The 14,922-nt window shown below is 49.0% G+C and overlaps 5 protein-coding genes across 5 annotated transcripts; 3 read left to right on the forward strand and 2 right to left on the reverse strand.

Moving 5' to 3' along the window:
* Window positions 1–529: 529 nt before the first annotated feature.
* Pdw03_6104 (Amino-acid acetyltransferase, mitochondrial) lies at window positions 530–2,784 on the reverse strand (the record flags this gene model as incomplete). The annotated part of the gene is made up of 3 exons (XM_066101250.1): window positions 530–2,455; window positions 2,518–2,661; window positions 2,719–2,784. The coding sequence occupies 3 exons, from the start codon at window positions 2,782–2,784 to the stop codon at window positions 530–532; spliced, it is 2,136 nt and encodes a 711-aa protein (XP_065956333.1).
* Window positions 2,785–3,934: 1,150 nt separating this feature from the next.
* Pdw03_6105 (Acetyltransferase, GNAT family) lies at window positions 3,935–5,586 on the forward strand (the record flags this gene model as incomplete). The annotated part of the gene is made up of 4 exons (XM_014682334.2): window positions 3,935–4,122; window positions 4,357–4,909; window positions 5,049–5,501; window positions 5,551–5,586. The coding sequence occupies 4 exons, from the start codon at window positions 3,935–3,937 to the stop codon at window positions 5,584–5,586; spliced, it is 1,230 nt and encodes a 409-aa protein (XP_014537820.2).
* A 561-nt stretch (window positions 5,587–6,147) lies between these two features.
* Window positions 6,148–8,426, forward strand: Pdw03_6106 (Nucleolar GTP-binding protein (Nog1), putative; the record flags this gene model as incomplete). The annotated part of the gene is made up of 5 exons (XM_014682333.1): window positions 6,148–6,168; window positions 6,247–6,355; window positions 6,475–6,576; window positions 6,636–8,323; window positions 8,385–8,426. 5 exons carry the CDS (start codon window positions 6,148–6,150, stop codon window positions 8,424–8,426), a joined length of 1,962 nt encoding a protein of 653 aa, XP_014537819.1.
* A 3,408-nt stretch (window positions 8,427–11,834) lies between these two features.
* On the forward strand, window positions 11,835–13,636 carry Pdw03_6107 (MFS monosaccharide transporter, putative; the record flags this gene model as incomplete). Its single annotated transcript, XM_014682332.1, has 3 exons — window positions 11,835–12,036; window positions 12,097–12,212; window positions 12,272–13,636. The coding sequence occupies 3 exons, from the start codon at window positions 11,835–11,837 to the stop codon at window positions 13,634–13,636; spliced, it is 1,683 nt and encodes a 560-aa protein (XP_014537818.1).
* A 254-nt stretch (window positions 13,637–13,890) lies between these two features.
* Window positions 13,891–14,896, reverse strand: Pdw03_6108 (6-phosphogluconate dehydrogenase family protein; the record flags this gene model as incomplete). Its single annotated transcript, XM_014682331.1, has 2 exons — window positions 13,891–14,790; window positions 14,849–14,896. The coding sequence occupies 2 exons, from the start codon at window positions 14,894–14,896 to the stop codon at window positions 13,891–13,893; spliced, it is 948 nt and encodes a 315-aa protein (XP_014537817.1).
* Between the last annotated feature and the right edge of the window lie 26 nt (window positions 14,897–14,922).

The raw sequence follows: 14,922 nt of genomic DNA on the forward strand, positions 1-14,922 counted from the left end.
CGTCTTGTATAATAGCCTGCCCCTGCCTGTACCTGTCAAGTGGAATCTGATCTGTTACGGCCTGTTCCTACCAGTCATCTCCTATAATACCGTCCTGCCAGCCCGCACCCTGACAAGAACCCTGTTTTTTAAAAGAATTATGTAGTATCAATTTGTAAAATACCATATTAAATACTATGCTAATTTATACGCTAGTACGCCACTGTGGAGGTGGTGAATCTTTATAGGGTAGACTGTTGTAGTAACCTATAAACTGAGACTTATTAGAATTTAAAGGAATCTAAGGGGGATCCTTGACTATAAAGAAAATGATCGATACTTTCGGATACCCGAATATGTGACGAGCCCCGCTCGGTCCGATCCTAGGATCAATGTAATGTGTCATTGATCGGTTGATCCCGGTATACATATTGTAAGGACTCTTTATCCATTCCATTTTAGGATGCAGGAAGCCCATATTTTGAGCTACGCCAGGCATCAAGAATAATTTGTGTTCCTCAACACCAATGTTCCTTTCCATATACACACATCAGTCAATGACGCTTTTCGTATCAGCCCAGCTAGGCTGAATAGACCGACAAACAACCTCATAGTCCTGAAAGCGCTGAGTATCCTCCACTAGCCCGGGCGTGGTCCAGAACATCGCCCAGTTACTATCTGCCAGCTTCCATGTTCCTAAAGAACGCTCGAAGTACCATTTGTTAACCGGGTTGTCTATCCGACTACGCCAGCAGACTCCATGGGGGAAACATGTGCGCACCATCGCATTGAACACAACGTCCGCGACACCGCCCGCCCCCTGGCTGCGCTTGAGCACGGCAAATTTATCCAGATAGGGCACCATGCGTGCGGCACTAGCTTGGCTTCCGTCGTCTGGTACGCCCGGCGGTAATTCCCAGGTGAGGATTGCGCCGCCTTCGTACTCGCCGGCAATGATGACACCAGCGATACGGCTGTTCACTCGCTCGAGATAGTTTTGGACATCGAGCTTGCGGTCAAAGGAGTCTTCGATTAGGTTGACTAAGCGGGGAAGGTCGATGGTTGGGTCGTTCAGCCCTAGTCGTGGTTGGACCTGGGCTGTCCAGGGTTTTGTGTAGGGGTTTGGGAGGATCGTAAGAGGCATTCCACGTTTGACGAAGGTCGTGTGAGAGGTTATCGGGCTAGCTGCGGTGGACCTGATGCCATTGGGAGTACCGCGTCGACCTGGGGGTAGAGAGGATGATAGTAGAGGCTTGTCAGTGAGGAGGTGGTGGATCAACGGGTTGCGCTGTCGACGGGTCCCGACTGCTGACAAGTCGGAGACTGCCTCATGCGGTGAACGAGCTGAGTAGGAAACTTCTTGTGGGGATGTGATGATGCCTGACGATGCTGATGGTAGCATGGCTAATGCTTGTTGGGCTAAGCGGAGATTCTCTAAATGGCCATTGAGTGCCTCCTCCATCACCTCGGCACCCGGTGATTGACCAGACGCGGGAGGTCGGCTGGGAGAGACAAGCCCGCGATTGAAAAATTTTGACAGTGGATTGCTGTCGAAAGTTGGGGTTGCTTTTGAATCATTGTTTGAAACGGAGTTTCGTGCTTGGGAAAGCTCATCGGTAATTTGCTCAAACTCTTGCTCCATGTTGATGAAAACGTGCGATGATTGGGGGCCCTTGAAAGCCGGAATACCCCCAAGAGCATCAAGAACAACGATGCGGTCCAGTGAGACCTCCCTTTGCAGGGTGCTGATAATGTCGGCCGTGACTGTAGGATCTTCGTCCGGGTCTGGATTTAACGACAATCCCGCGAACTCTTTCGTTAGTGCAAGGGCCGCATCGTTAGCTGAAATGGTGACAGCTCGTGGGGTTTCCTCCGTATAGGCGACGGGAGGAATAAGAACCACATGACCACCCCGAAGGGCACTCAAGAGCACCTTTCGCGAGAGCACCCTGGGTGCACCAGACCCCCGTTGTGATATCGACAATACCGAGTCCAGTCTGAAGGATTTCGAGTCAGGTTGCTCATCGACTGCCGCCGATACCCGGTTCGCCTGCTCAATGGCGGTTTGTCGCGCGGCAGGGCCGTCCATCTTTCCGGGATCGACAACCACGCAGCATGCCATCCCCAAACGGGTGAGCTGCGACAGGGTCTTAGCCACTCCATTGATCACGATATCATCGAGTAGTTGCGGGGTGGTGATTTTGATCAGCGCCAAGTGCAGCCTTTCGGGTATATCTTGCGCGCGCGGAGTAGGAGTTGTATCTTGCCGGAAGACAGGACTGTCGTACACCGCCCTGGAAGCACCATAGAACGAGCCCAAATTGACACCAGGGGGGAGAGATGCTGATACGGACCCGTTTGGGACCATGGGTGTAGATTCCTGGCTCGATTTGTCGGGGCGGGCCTTTAGCCGAGCTAGGTACGACTTGGCTTCACGCTTAGTTGACGCAGAGTTCAGAAGGCTGAGAAAGAAGTCCTAGGCCAAACAGGCAGCCGTTAGCAAATAACGCAGAGACATGAATGTGACCTGCCACCGACCCGATCGAGCAATTTCTCCTTTGCGCGGTGGCCGAGATGATCTTTCCTTTCGCTGCTGCCCGAGAACTCGGCGATCTGAGTTCGGACATTCAGCGCCTGTGCCGGGCACGCCGCAATGGGGTCACTAGGACGAACGAGATGTTGCTTCAAGCTTCCAGTCAATGAATACTCAGTATTATGCGGTAGATCAGGTTTGATTACCTTGACTAATGAGGATTTGGCCGTTCGAGACCAGTTCAAAGTTCGGGAGCTAATGGTTGAGTGCATGTTTTGGGATCAATTGCTCGCCTCAGCAGTTAAGGCCCGTGCAATACCCTCCGAGTAGCAATCTGATTATGAACCAACAAAAACCATAACAATATGCAAAGAAAGTGAACAAATGAGTCAAGATCAAAAACGAAAAAGAGAAGAAAATATGACGCATCCTCGGTTATCGCTCACCGCCTGTGGATACGAAGATTGATAAGAGGGAGGCATTTAACATATCCACACCAGGGCTGCCATGCCTACATCTAAGTTTGTCGCTTCTGTATAGAGTACTCTGTCTAGTGAATTTGTTAAATCCGGACTTGTAGGGCTAGACTATGTGTGACTGTTAGAAGTCACATGGCTTCTTTGTTTGCTCCTAGTACTTAGTCTAGCTAACCTGTAGATAGCTTCTCTCTTTTACAACGCATCCAGAGATCTCCAGTTTCATCTACAGCTTCATTTGTAGACTCAATACCATCTCTCTCAGTTACAGGCAGCCAGGGGGAGATGGGGAAATCCACCGGACTTTCATCATTAAATTCATAATCCACCAATGGACCATATCTAGGTACATGTGGTTGTAGATGCCGAGCATCGAGGGACAAACCGCGCAGACTTTCTTCATTTCAGGTTGATTTAAGCATACAAAATGATGTAGTAGAAATGTTTCTTTGGTACGGAGTTACTACCTTGTAACCAAAAATATGGAGAGAAGGAAAAATCAACCTACGTAAATCACGATTTCCGCTTTCATGACCATGATCCTTACCTCTATTCGGACGATCTGCTTTATTGCAGCTCTTGTATTGAAGTGAAACCTCTTTATTGGGGCTCGGGGCTCACGAGGCTACGGAGTAGGCGAGATGAGATTATAGCAAGTAGCCCTAGAGCGGCTTGGCACGATTGCCCTTGTAGATCAACAATACCACCATGTGTAGGGCTTACATAGATGTAGATGTGTAGTGTTTAATGATTGACCCTAAATAATGACGCATCAACAATTCGTTTGAATCTAAACTAAGCCCCTACCTAATACGCCGTCCGCTAAAAAAGTGATTTAGAAAATCAAGTTCGGCAAGGTCTAGACACCAATAGCCCTACTAAAAAAAAGTAGACCGCTTTGGTGCCAAATGTAACAGTACAGACCTAATACCTGGGAGTACATTTAATGTGTGGCGAACACGGGCCAGAATGCAGTACTGATAAGTTCCTGTACTTTATCGGAACTTATCGCCCTTCCCCCCCACTGCAAAAAGTTCCCTTCTCCACGAGTACTTCGTCTGGAAACCACCCGGGGACGTCTCTCAAACATCTGGAGTTATCACGGTCAAATTGTCAAATATTGTCAAATCCCAAGTAAGTGTCCCTACTCCCTTTGATCCAAGACAACGTTGCAACACCCCTCTCCTTACACATACCATCGCAAATTCTTATGATTTGCCAACATTTTCCATCGTGGAAGCACTTGAGACTCGACTCCCTTTAATTTTACCAGGAACAACAGCTGTCGATTTGCCAAAAAATTGGATCTATCTGTTTGACTCCAAACTAGTCCGAACACTTGCATGAAATTAATTCCCACCGTTTTAGATTCACATCCCTCGTCTTCGCCACCAAGCCGGGAACCCCCTGCACTCCAATTGGTCGTGGCACATTAGTCTGGTCTCACCCTCGGAAATTTCGATCCTTGCCGCTACAGCAGCTCTGGCCTCCGATTTCCCAGTTCCTTTTTCAATCGCCCACTATGTCCGATCAGAGTGAATATCTCTCTGAGTCCATGTCTGGCCAGGATAACGGGTTGAGGCCACTATCCAATGCGGATGACTTCTCCCTCGGAACCCCCGACAACAGCGATTTATCACGTATCATGAGCCGTGCTGGCATTCAACTAGCCAACGGGTTTCCAATTGATGATGATGAGGACGATGACGACGACGACGAAGTGGATGAGGACTATGCTACGGTTGATCAGGATGACGACGCAAACGATTTCCCATACTGGTTCCGCCGCCCACCCTCGCACAACCGCACAAAGCTAGATGACCTGCATCCTTTCGTCCAATTGCTCTCCGCATCTAATGTGGAAGATTGTGTGAAAGTAGAGGAAGCTTTCCCCGAGCAGGAGCGTTGCTCTTATGACAAGGTACGGCTACCCGAATTCTGTTCAAAATCCAGTTATACCAAAATGGAGTACGGAGTCTATATTTGAATTAAAGTCAACTAAAAGATAAATGGGATGGGACTTTGGACTGATAAATACTTTTATGCTAATACTTTGATAGTTCGTATACCGTCTCACCAGATGCCCCGAGCTTAGCTTGGGCCTCTTCACTCTTCCGTTGCTCGCAGAAGGAGAAACCAAACCCCGCCCAACGCTCGTTGGACACATCATTGCCACCCGTACTTCGGAGCTTCTTGTGACAGACCGGTCGATGCGACTTCCGGCCAACTGGAAAAACGAGCGTTGGTCCATTGAGGATGGACAACCCGTTGGCCACGAAGAAGGTGGCAACACCATTGCTATTCATTCGCTTGCTGTGGACCCAAAGCACCAGGGTAAGCAGGTCGGAAGCACATTGATGAAGTCATATATCCACCGTATTAGAGAGGCCCAGATTGCTGAGCGCATCGCGATCATTGTACACGATCACCTGATCCCCTTCTACGAGTCATTTGGCTTCGAGTCCCATGGCCCTAGCAAGTGCCAGTTCGGTGGTGGTGGCTGGGTTGATATGGTTTGTGCTCGTTTTCGACTATCAGAAAGATTATACTGATCTCAACTAGATCCTGGAGTTTGGACCCGAGCCTCTTGAGGAGTAACAAATTTCCATTGGGTTCCTTTCTTTTTTTTCTTGTTTGGCATCTTTTCGGCTGGAAGCATGTCAAACTACGGACGGTTTAAAAATGTCTTTTATTACGCACATCCGGTTTTTGTCTCATCTCAAGGGTTTAACCTAGACGGGGTTATAACAGAAAAGCAATGGAGTTTCTTGGGGTGGCGGGATTACTTTTTATGAATCTAGGCAGAAACAGCTTGGGCTTCCTGAATCGGTCACAACGGACTGTGTACCATAGTTGACGGAAATGCAGTTTATATGAGCATCACATTAAAATATGGCGAGAGATTGATAATTCAAAAATAGAAACGTTCCATGGAAATTCACAAGAATTCTTGGTTGGTTCGATTTTTTGTCATGTGATCACGTGACTCGCCTATATCACAGTTTGTCCAATCCCTGTCCCCAGATCAATCCTCCGCTCGGCAGAAAAAAGGGCTGCTAACAATTTTTTCGTGGAGAAAAACCCACTCTATCTACACTCATTCACTCACGGCATTACTTCAAGAGTCATTACTTCTTTGACTCCTGACTTGTGCCCATCATGAAGACAACATGGAAGGATGTGAGTGAATTCCCCACTGCCCTTTTAAGCCGGATTTGACAAGAGGAGATTGCTGATGTATTTTTCACCGCTTGGTAGATTGCGCCTGTGCCGACACACCAGGAATTTCTGGATATTGTCCTGAGTCGCACTCAGAGACAGCTTCCCACACAGATTCGTGCTGGTTTCAAGATCAGCCGTATCAGAGGTATGATCCCAATCCTTCTGTACTCCTTCTGTTTGATCCGACATGGCGACAACAAGGAAAAAAAAGCTGCTGAGGTTATCGATAAAGCACAATCGCTGATTGATTTTTTTCAACGTTAGGATTCTACACCAGAAAGGTCAAATATACACAGGAGACTTTCGGTGAGAAGTTCCAGCACATCCTCGATGGATTTCCTCGCCTTCAGGATATCCATCCTTTCCGTAAGTTTCACTCCTTTGGCGATTTTGGCTATTCGGGTGGGGTCTAACGTCCACACCAGATAAGGACTTGATGAACACTCTTTACGATGCCGACCACTTCCGTATCGCCCTTGGTCAAGTCTCGACCGCCAAGCACCTGATTGAAACCGTTTCTCGCGACTACGTCCGTCTCATCAAGTATGCGCAGTCTCTGTTCCAGTGCAAGCAGCTCAAGCGTGCTGCCCTCGGTCGCATGGCAACAATCACCCGCCGCCTGAAGGACCCCCTCGTCTACCTGGAGCAGGTCCGCCAGCACTTGGGTCGTCTGCCTTCGATCGACCCCAACACTCGTACTCTCCTGATCTGTGGATACCCCAACGTCGGAAAGTCCAGCTTCCTGCGCAACATCACCCGCGCAGACGTCGACGTTCAACCTTACGCATTCACCACTAAGAGTTTGTTTGTGGGCCATTTCGATTACAAATACCTCCGTTTCCAGGCCATTGATACCCCCGGAATCCTGGACCACCCTCTGGAGGAGATGAACACCATTGAAATGCAATCGATCACCGCTGTTGCTCACCTACGCTCCGCCATCCTCTACTTCATGGACCTTTCCGAGCAGTGTGGATACTCCGTCGGCGACCAGATCAAGCTTTTCCACAGCATCAAGCCCTTATTCGCCAACAAAATTGTCTTTATTGTTGTCAACAAAATTGATGTGCGCCGTCCGGAAGAACTAGAGCCTGAGTACCAGGAGCAGCTGCAGGAGATCCTCAAGGCAGAGGATGTTGAGATGCTGCAGGCTTCTTGTACTACCACCGAAGGCGTGACTGCCGTCAAGAACGCCGCCTGCGACAAGCTCCTCGCTGAGCGAGTCTCCCAGAAGCTCAAGTCCGGCTCCAGCGCTGCCACCCCCGGCAGCCGTCTCGGAGACGTTTTGTCCCGTATTCACGTGGCTCAGCCTATGGGCGGTCTGCGCGAGACGTTCATTCCCGAAGCCGTCAAGGACCTCAAGAAGTACGACAAGAACGACCCCAACCGCCGGAGACTGGAGCGCGACATCGAAGAGGAGAACGGCGGTGCCGGTGTCTACAACTTCGACATGCAGCGCGACTACACCCTTGGAAACGAGGAGTGGAACCACGACAAGATTCCCGAGGTGTGGAAGGGCAAGAATATTTACGACTTTGTGGATCCGGATATCGAGAGCAAGCTTGCTGCCCTCGAGGAGGAAGAAGAGAAGCTCGAGGCAGATGGCTATTACGAGTCTGACGAGAGCGTGGAGGACGCCGAAGACGCTGACAACCGCTTGAAGGCCGATCTCATCCGCGAAAAGCGCGTGCTGATGCGCAACGAAGCCAAGATGCGCAAGTCGCTCAAGAACCGTGCCCCCATCCCCCGCAGCGCCAAGTCGAAGAAGCTGTCCGAAATGAGCAGGGGCCTGGACTCCGCTGGCTACGACAATGATGCAGCTAGCTCTCGTGCCCGCGCCGCCAACCAGCCTCGCGGCCGCACTACTATCCGTGAGCCTACTGCCGACCCCGACGCTATGGACGTCGACGACAACCCACACAAGGCCCTTGCTCGCGCTAAGAGCCGCGCTCGCAGCACACCGGCAACTAACCGTCGTCTCGACGGTATTACCACCTTCAGCAATCGTGATAAAGCCGAGCGTATGGCTAAGCTGGGCCAAAAGAAGATGAACCGTATGGCTCGTGCTGGTGAGGCTGATCGTCACACAACCGCCTCACTCGAGAAGCACTTGGTACGTTTTTTCCCCCGCCTTTTTTTTCGTCGGAATTTTCTTCTAACTCCATTGTCTTTAGTTCTCTGGAAAGCGTGGTATGGGCAAGACAGATCGTCGTTAGAAGCCCCGCTGATGACGATGCGGCTGAAACGAGACCCATTCTTAATCATTGTCCATTGGTTTTGATACCGGGTGCAAAATGGTGTTGGGCGTTTAATGTTTCAGTTTTTTTCCCCCTCCTGGGTTTCCTCGTCCAAATGTTCACTTAACACGCTTTTTTGGTTTCCACAACTGTTTACTGTGGATGATTTCTAAGTTTATTTGACACAGTTATGATTTGTGGGAGTTTGTTCCCCTGGTCTTGACTTGATGATCTTGCATGTACTGCCAAAACCAGATGTTGATTTTTGATTTTATCCATTACCACACCAAGGGACACTAGGTGGCCTCGATTACTAATCGGCCTTTGTTGTCCACAGGTATTCCCCGGGTTGTAACCTTGAGACTCTTCCCTAGTGGATAGCTAGCGGGTAGGGAAAGGTGGATCTTTATGATAGCCCCCTAGTGCCGATGTTGTAGCTGCTACGTAGAGCAAGTGGTTACAGGCGGTTAATTCGATAGGTGTTTAGATGGAATGCACCAGTGGGCTGATTGTTAGTGACAGTGGCAATCTACTAATACGAGACAGTTTGGTTTTGATCATTTATTGGGAGCAGTGCGGCATTTATATATCCACTGACGTAGTGCAACTGGATTGAATGAATGAATCAACCGATATCCAGAATGATAAGCGAATGTCCAAAGAAATGTTTGGATACAGCATCCAAGGTGGCACAGATACAATGAAGATTGTGCTTGCCAAGAAGGTTATATGTACACTGTGGAAGTTTATGGGCTGCGATCCTTGTAGGCATAGAGAGGTATAGACAGTGCGATAATTTGGTTGCTTAGATTGATTCTCTAATTGTAAAGTGTAAGCATGGCTTGGACCATACATTGTAATTACACTCCGACAAAGTCATGGTAGAATGGGGCAGATCTCAGTTATAATGCCTATTCTGGAGGTAGTCCCCCTCCAGATGTTGGCCACAGGACACAAAGGAATGACGGCATCTGACATGGGGCGATATTCCTTGCTGGACCCTTCCAGACAAAAAGGTGGATTGGATCGGATTCAAAGATTGTCACCTGTGTACAACATAATGGGGTAGTTGCGTTTCATGGGGGAGAGGCGGGGTTGCCTAATTGTGAGGTTGTATGGCATGCTGTGCACACAAGTACTGATGCAACGTACAGTGCTCCGTAGACGTCATTTCGTTGTCTGCATGACCACGACGGCTTTAGATGATAGATCAAATGCCCATGTACGAAGTTTATTGCTCTGGAATAGTATTATTTTGGTAATTTAGTTTTATCTAAAGTCATTTTAACAGTTCACCAAGATGAATCTATTGTACGGAGCACGAAGCAGAGAGAGTGCGGATCTTTTGTTCTCTTAAAGTCTCACGTGAACTCTAAATCGTTGCCCAGAATTCTTAATCCAACAGCGTTAAGCATAAAACATTGGCGCAGATACAAAGACCTACAGAAAGATTACACTCAATGTTCATTCTAACACATTCAACATACAAAAGATGATGTGACTTAAGTCTGCCGGGCTCACCCGAGAAAATCAGATTATGTTGTAATCTACGGAGTTGCGTTGCGTGAAGAAATCAGCTCACACAGGCATAGATGGTAGTAAGGTCAAATTGACGGGATGTGATCTACTTCCTAGTCAGAGGCTAACCAGAGAAGGTTTAGGGGTGTCTACAGAGTTTTCTTTGATTTTACTCTTTTAGTGGTCTGATCCCCTGGCAGAGTTTTTTTTTTTTCTTCTTTTTTTTTTCGGGGCTTTCCATTATGGGCCTAAGCCGAACAAGGGATGCCGAGAAAGACATGCCGAACTTGGCAGGCAAATTGTTGGAGAGAAAACAGGATTATGCTAGAATTAAGCATTCAGCATGTGTTAGTTGACATTCAAGAGGATTTTTAAATGTGTGCTTCGTACTCCGTACACATCTATCATACACATCATTGTTTCAATGTACTCCGTACATGAGTGCTTTCGGCCAGAGTCGGTGGCGGTCCCGACTCGGGATTGCAATCGGCTCGGGATAGGAAACTCATTCGGTGTGCCGATTGAGAAACAGTGGAGTCAGAAAATCAACGGATCAGAAATCTCTGCCCGCGAGTCGACCAAACTCTCACCGGTAGTGGGTCTATGCTATTTTCCACGTCCAACTCGGGTTGCTTCTTATCAGCACGTTTGAATTCACTGGAATTAGTTCAAGCATATAAATGGGACTATCTCCCTCTAAGTTTAGAATTTCTTTTTCACTTGTTACCCCCTAGGCAGCTATCAACTGCAATCAATTTTTTCTTGAGCTCATTAATCAAAACCTATGATCGGCGCGCCCATGACCAGTTAGAGAGTAGAGTCCACGCACTACGGCCCACTTATCTCTTTGGTATTAGCAATTCTTTTAGTTTTCTTTTAATTATTTGGCGTTCGCCTTCATTCTCCGGGAATCCACCCGGTTTCAGTCACCTTTTGTTTCCTTCTATACGGATTACTCCGTACATAGTTCTTCGTCGGGTAAACTGTCATGTTATACCTACACATTGTTTTCTTTCAACAACATTTGCAAAGTCTGATTCGCTTCTCGGTAAACATGGCACCAGGAGCTGACCTGAAAGATGTCACCCGAGTATCTACGTCACGTTAATTGGAATGAGTGGTTGTAGCTAGGAACCAGAACCAGAAGTGTCATGATCAATGTTACGTATCCAAATCTAGTCCTTGGTCTAGCCACCAAATTCTCATTCGTGTACTTCCACCGAGGACCCAGTAGATCTAACTAAATCCCGTATGTTTCTAGAAGGTGGCAAGAAGGTCGGGTGATCAGTTAGTTTTTTTTGTGTGCTGTTTACTACTGACATGTTTTTGTACGGTTTACTGTTTATGTTGTGTAGTGTATGCATTGCGCACTAGCAGTTGGTCTCTATGAGCTTTGGAAACATCACAATTGCAACGATCCCAAGAAGAAATAGTACATTATACAGATGTTTTCAGCCCATGGGTATTCCAGGTATAATATTCCCCATCCCTCCACCTTTCTCCACCCAAAGAAAAGAGGATCCCAAACACGGAGTACATGGCGCTAGAGATTGAAAAAGACCCAAAAAAGTCTGCTTTGGCCCACGGAGTGAAATTTACAACTGTATACCCCATTTCGTAAAAAGAAAACGTGGGACAATCCCAAGCAAGATCCGGGCCCCCGTTTTTTGCTAGCCATAGTTTCTGATGTCTCTCCATACTTCCAGTGTTTAGTACGGAGTACGGTGTACCCACGGTACCCCAAAGGAAAGAGAGCCACCTCCCGAGAACTTCTCAGGAACTCCCACTATTTAGTTCGCCTTCTCCCGTTCTTTTCTTCTTTTTCTTTCCAACTTCTATTTATTTTTATCCATAGTGGACTTGTTCAATATGGGTGTCTCTGCCTTGATGGATAAAATCAAGCCTGGAAAGGCTGAATCTCAATACCCAACTGCTACTCGTGCAGACTCGACTGCAGTTGAGAAAGATAACCACACACTCGATGATAGCCCCGTCCAGTACCTGACCTGGCGGTCATTCATCCTTGGTCTATGCGTTTCCATGGGTGGTTTCATTTTTGGATACTCTACTGGTAAGCGTCACACAACCCTCGCCACTGATGGATGTAACGCTAATAGCAGCTGAACTTCAGGTCAAATCTCGGGTTTCACTACCATGATCGACTTCAAGCAGCGCTTCGCCGAGTATGATGCTGCCACCGGAGAATATGCTTTCAGTAACGTTCGCAACGGTCTGATTGTCGGCCTGGTACGTGGGAATTATCTCATTCCCCTATACAAGTCAACACCCATGCTAAAGTCTATTAGCTCTCCATCGGAACTATGGTTGGTGCCCTGGTGGCTGCCCCCATTGCTGACCGTATTGGCCGCAAGTACTCCATCTCCTTCTGGGCTCTCCTCCATATCGTCGGTATCATTGTGCAGATTGCCACTACAGACAAATGGTACCAAGTTGCTATTGGCCGTTTGGTTGCTGGTCTGGGTGTCGGTGCCCTTTCTAGCGTCGTCCCCATGTACCAGTCTGAGTCTGCCCCCCGCCAGGTTCGTGGTGCCATGGTCAGTGCTTTCCAGCTGTTCGTTGCCTTCGGTATCTTCATCTCCTACATTGTCAACTTCGGCACCGAGACTCTCAAAAATGCCGCGTCGTGGCGTATCACCATGGGTGTTGGCTTTGCCTGGCCCCTGATTCTTGGTATTGGTACCCTCTTCTTGCCCGAGTCCCCTCGTTTCGCCTACCGCCACGGTCGTACCGAAGAGGCCCGCGATGTCATGTGCAAGCTCTACGGTGTCTCTAGCAACCACCGTGTCGTTGCCCAGGAGATGGCCGATATGAAGCAGAAGCTTGAGGAGGAGCTCGCCCACGGCCATGCTCCCTGGCAAGAAGTCTTCACTGGCCCCCGCATGTTGCACCGCATCTTGCTCGGCGTTGCTCTGCAATCTTTGCAACAGTTGACCGGTGCCAACTTCATCTTCTACTACAGTACCAGTATCTTCCATGGTATCGGTCTCAGCAACTCCTACGTCACCTCAATCATTCTCGGTGCCGTCAACTTTGGTATGACCCTGCCCGGTCTATACATTGTCGAGCACTACGGTCGCCGCAAGTGTCTGATGTACGGTGCCGCTTGGATGTTTGTCTGCTTCATGATCTGGGCCTCCGTCGGTCACGAGATCTTGAACAATAACCCCTCTGCCCACTCCGCCGGTGTTACCATGATTGTCTTCACCTGCTTTTTCATTGTTGGCTTCGCCACCACTTGGGGTCCTATCATCTGGGCTATCTGCGGTGAGATGTACCCCTTCAAGTACCGCGCTATCTGCATGGGCGTTGCTACCGCTGCCAATTGGACCTGGAACTTTTTGATTTCTTTCTTCACTCCCTTCATCTCAAACACCATCGACTTCCGCTACGGCTACGTCTTCGCTGCCTGCTGCTTCCTTGCCGTCCTCGTTGTCTTCTTCTTTGTCAACGAGACTCAGGGCCGGACCCTCGAGGAGGTCGACACCATGTACGTCCTCCACGTTAAGCCCTGGAAGTCTGCTGGCTGGGTTCCCCCCGAGGGCATCGTTGCCGACCTGCAGGGATCTTCCACCGGGGGTCGCAAGGAGGTTGAAGCCGGCACTGGTGAGCACCAGCACCACGACGAGTCTCACGAAATTCGCGAGGAGTGATGTGATAATGGCTGAACGGATAGCGCGTATCGCGCGCCGCCTATGTGGCTACTTTTCAACCAATTCTGTGTTCATAATTAACTCTACTCATTCATTTAGTTGGGTCTCCGCCATATCCCTATGGAGACCATGATTTAATAGCATTACAAGCAAAAGCTTGCCCTAGCAATCTAATTTCTTCATCAGATTGATTTTAACAATCCCAGCTTCTATCTTCCCACAACTATGTCTAATCCCACTACTGATTGAAGAGATTACTGATTCCCAAACTCCATCCCAGCTCCCTTTCTAACCGCCCCATAAACAGCAGCAACGTCTCCCTTGACCCCCTTGACCTCCTTGACCCCCTCCAGAAGTCCATCCATAACCTCGACATTTCTCATCCGCAGTCCTCCCTCTTTCGCAATCTTATACGCATGTCCCAGATCCTTCCTAGCAAGATCAACTGCAAAAAGCGGCTCCTCTCGGGTACAATAATCCCCACCGACCATCCTTTCCGCATAATTAGCAAACGGCCCTGGTGCGAAAAGCCCCAGCCATTTTTGCAACGGCTCAACCCCAAGTCCAGACGCCTCAGCGGCAACAAGTGCCTCGGCAAGAACACCAACAGTATTAAGAATGAAAGTGTTGCCCAGTACTTTCAGTGTGGACGCCCGTCCAACATCTACATCACCTTCACTTCCGGCTGAGAGGTCGATCGTCTTCTTGGACACGACACCGTCGAAGAACGGTCGTACTTTCTCGATTGCTGCACGCTTTCCGGCCGGAACGACGATAAGTTGTCCAGCGTCTGCCATGTTCGGTGCCCCGAAGACGGGACATGCGACGAAGTCTGCCCCCCGCTGGTTGAAGGCTGCTTCGGTTCGTCGGGACGTATCCGGATGCACGGTCGAGCAGTCGATAAAGGTCTTGCTAGACAAGTCTTGCGGGATGGTAGGGTCCGATATGATTGCGGTGACTATTGAGTTGAGGGCGGCATCATCGCCGACGCAGGTGAAAATTAGGTCGGATTGAGTTACCGCTTCGGTGAGGGTTGTTACGGCTTGGGCGTTTATAAGCTTCGAAGCGTGGACTATTGCTCGTGCGGTTGTACGATTGAATAGGAGTAAGGGACCTGTCTGGGGCCCTTTTTGGGCGATATTTTGGCTCATGCCCTGGGATAGCGGGTTAAATGAGGTTCTTGGGCTGGGCAGTTGGTGGTAGTCGACTTACACGGCCGATGTTGCCGAGGCCTATCCATGCAACTCTAGGTCCGGTCATGATGGCTGGAGTAAAAATGGGAGTTT

This window comes from Penicillium digitatum, chromosome 2 (assembly GCF_016767815.1).
Source record: "Penicillium digitatum chromosome 2, complete sequence".
Lineage (NCBI taxonomy): Eukaryota > Fungi > Ascomycota > Eurotiomycetes > Eurotiales > Aspergillaceae > Penicillium > Penicillium digitatum.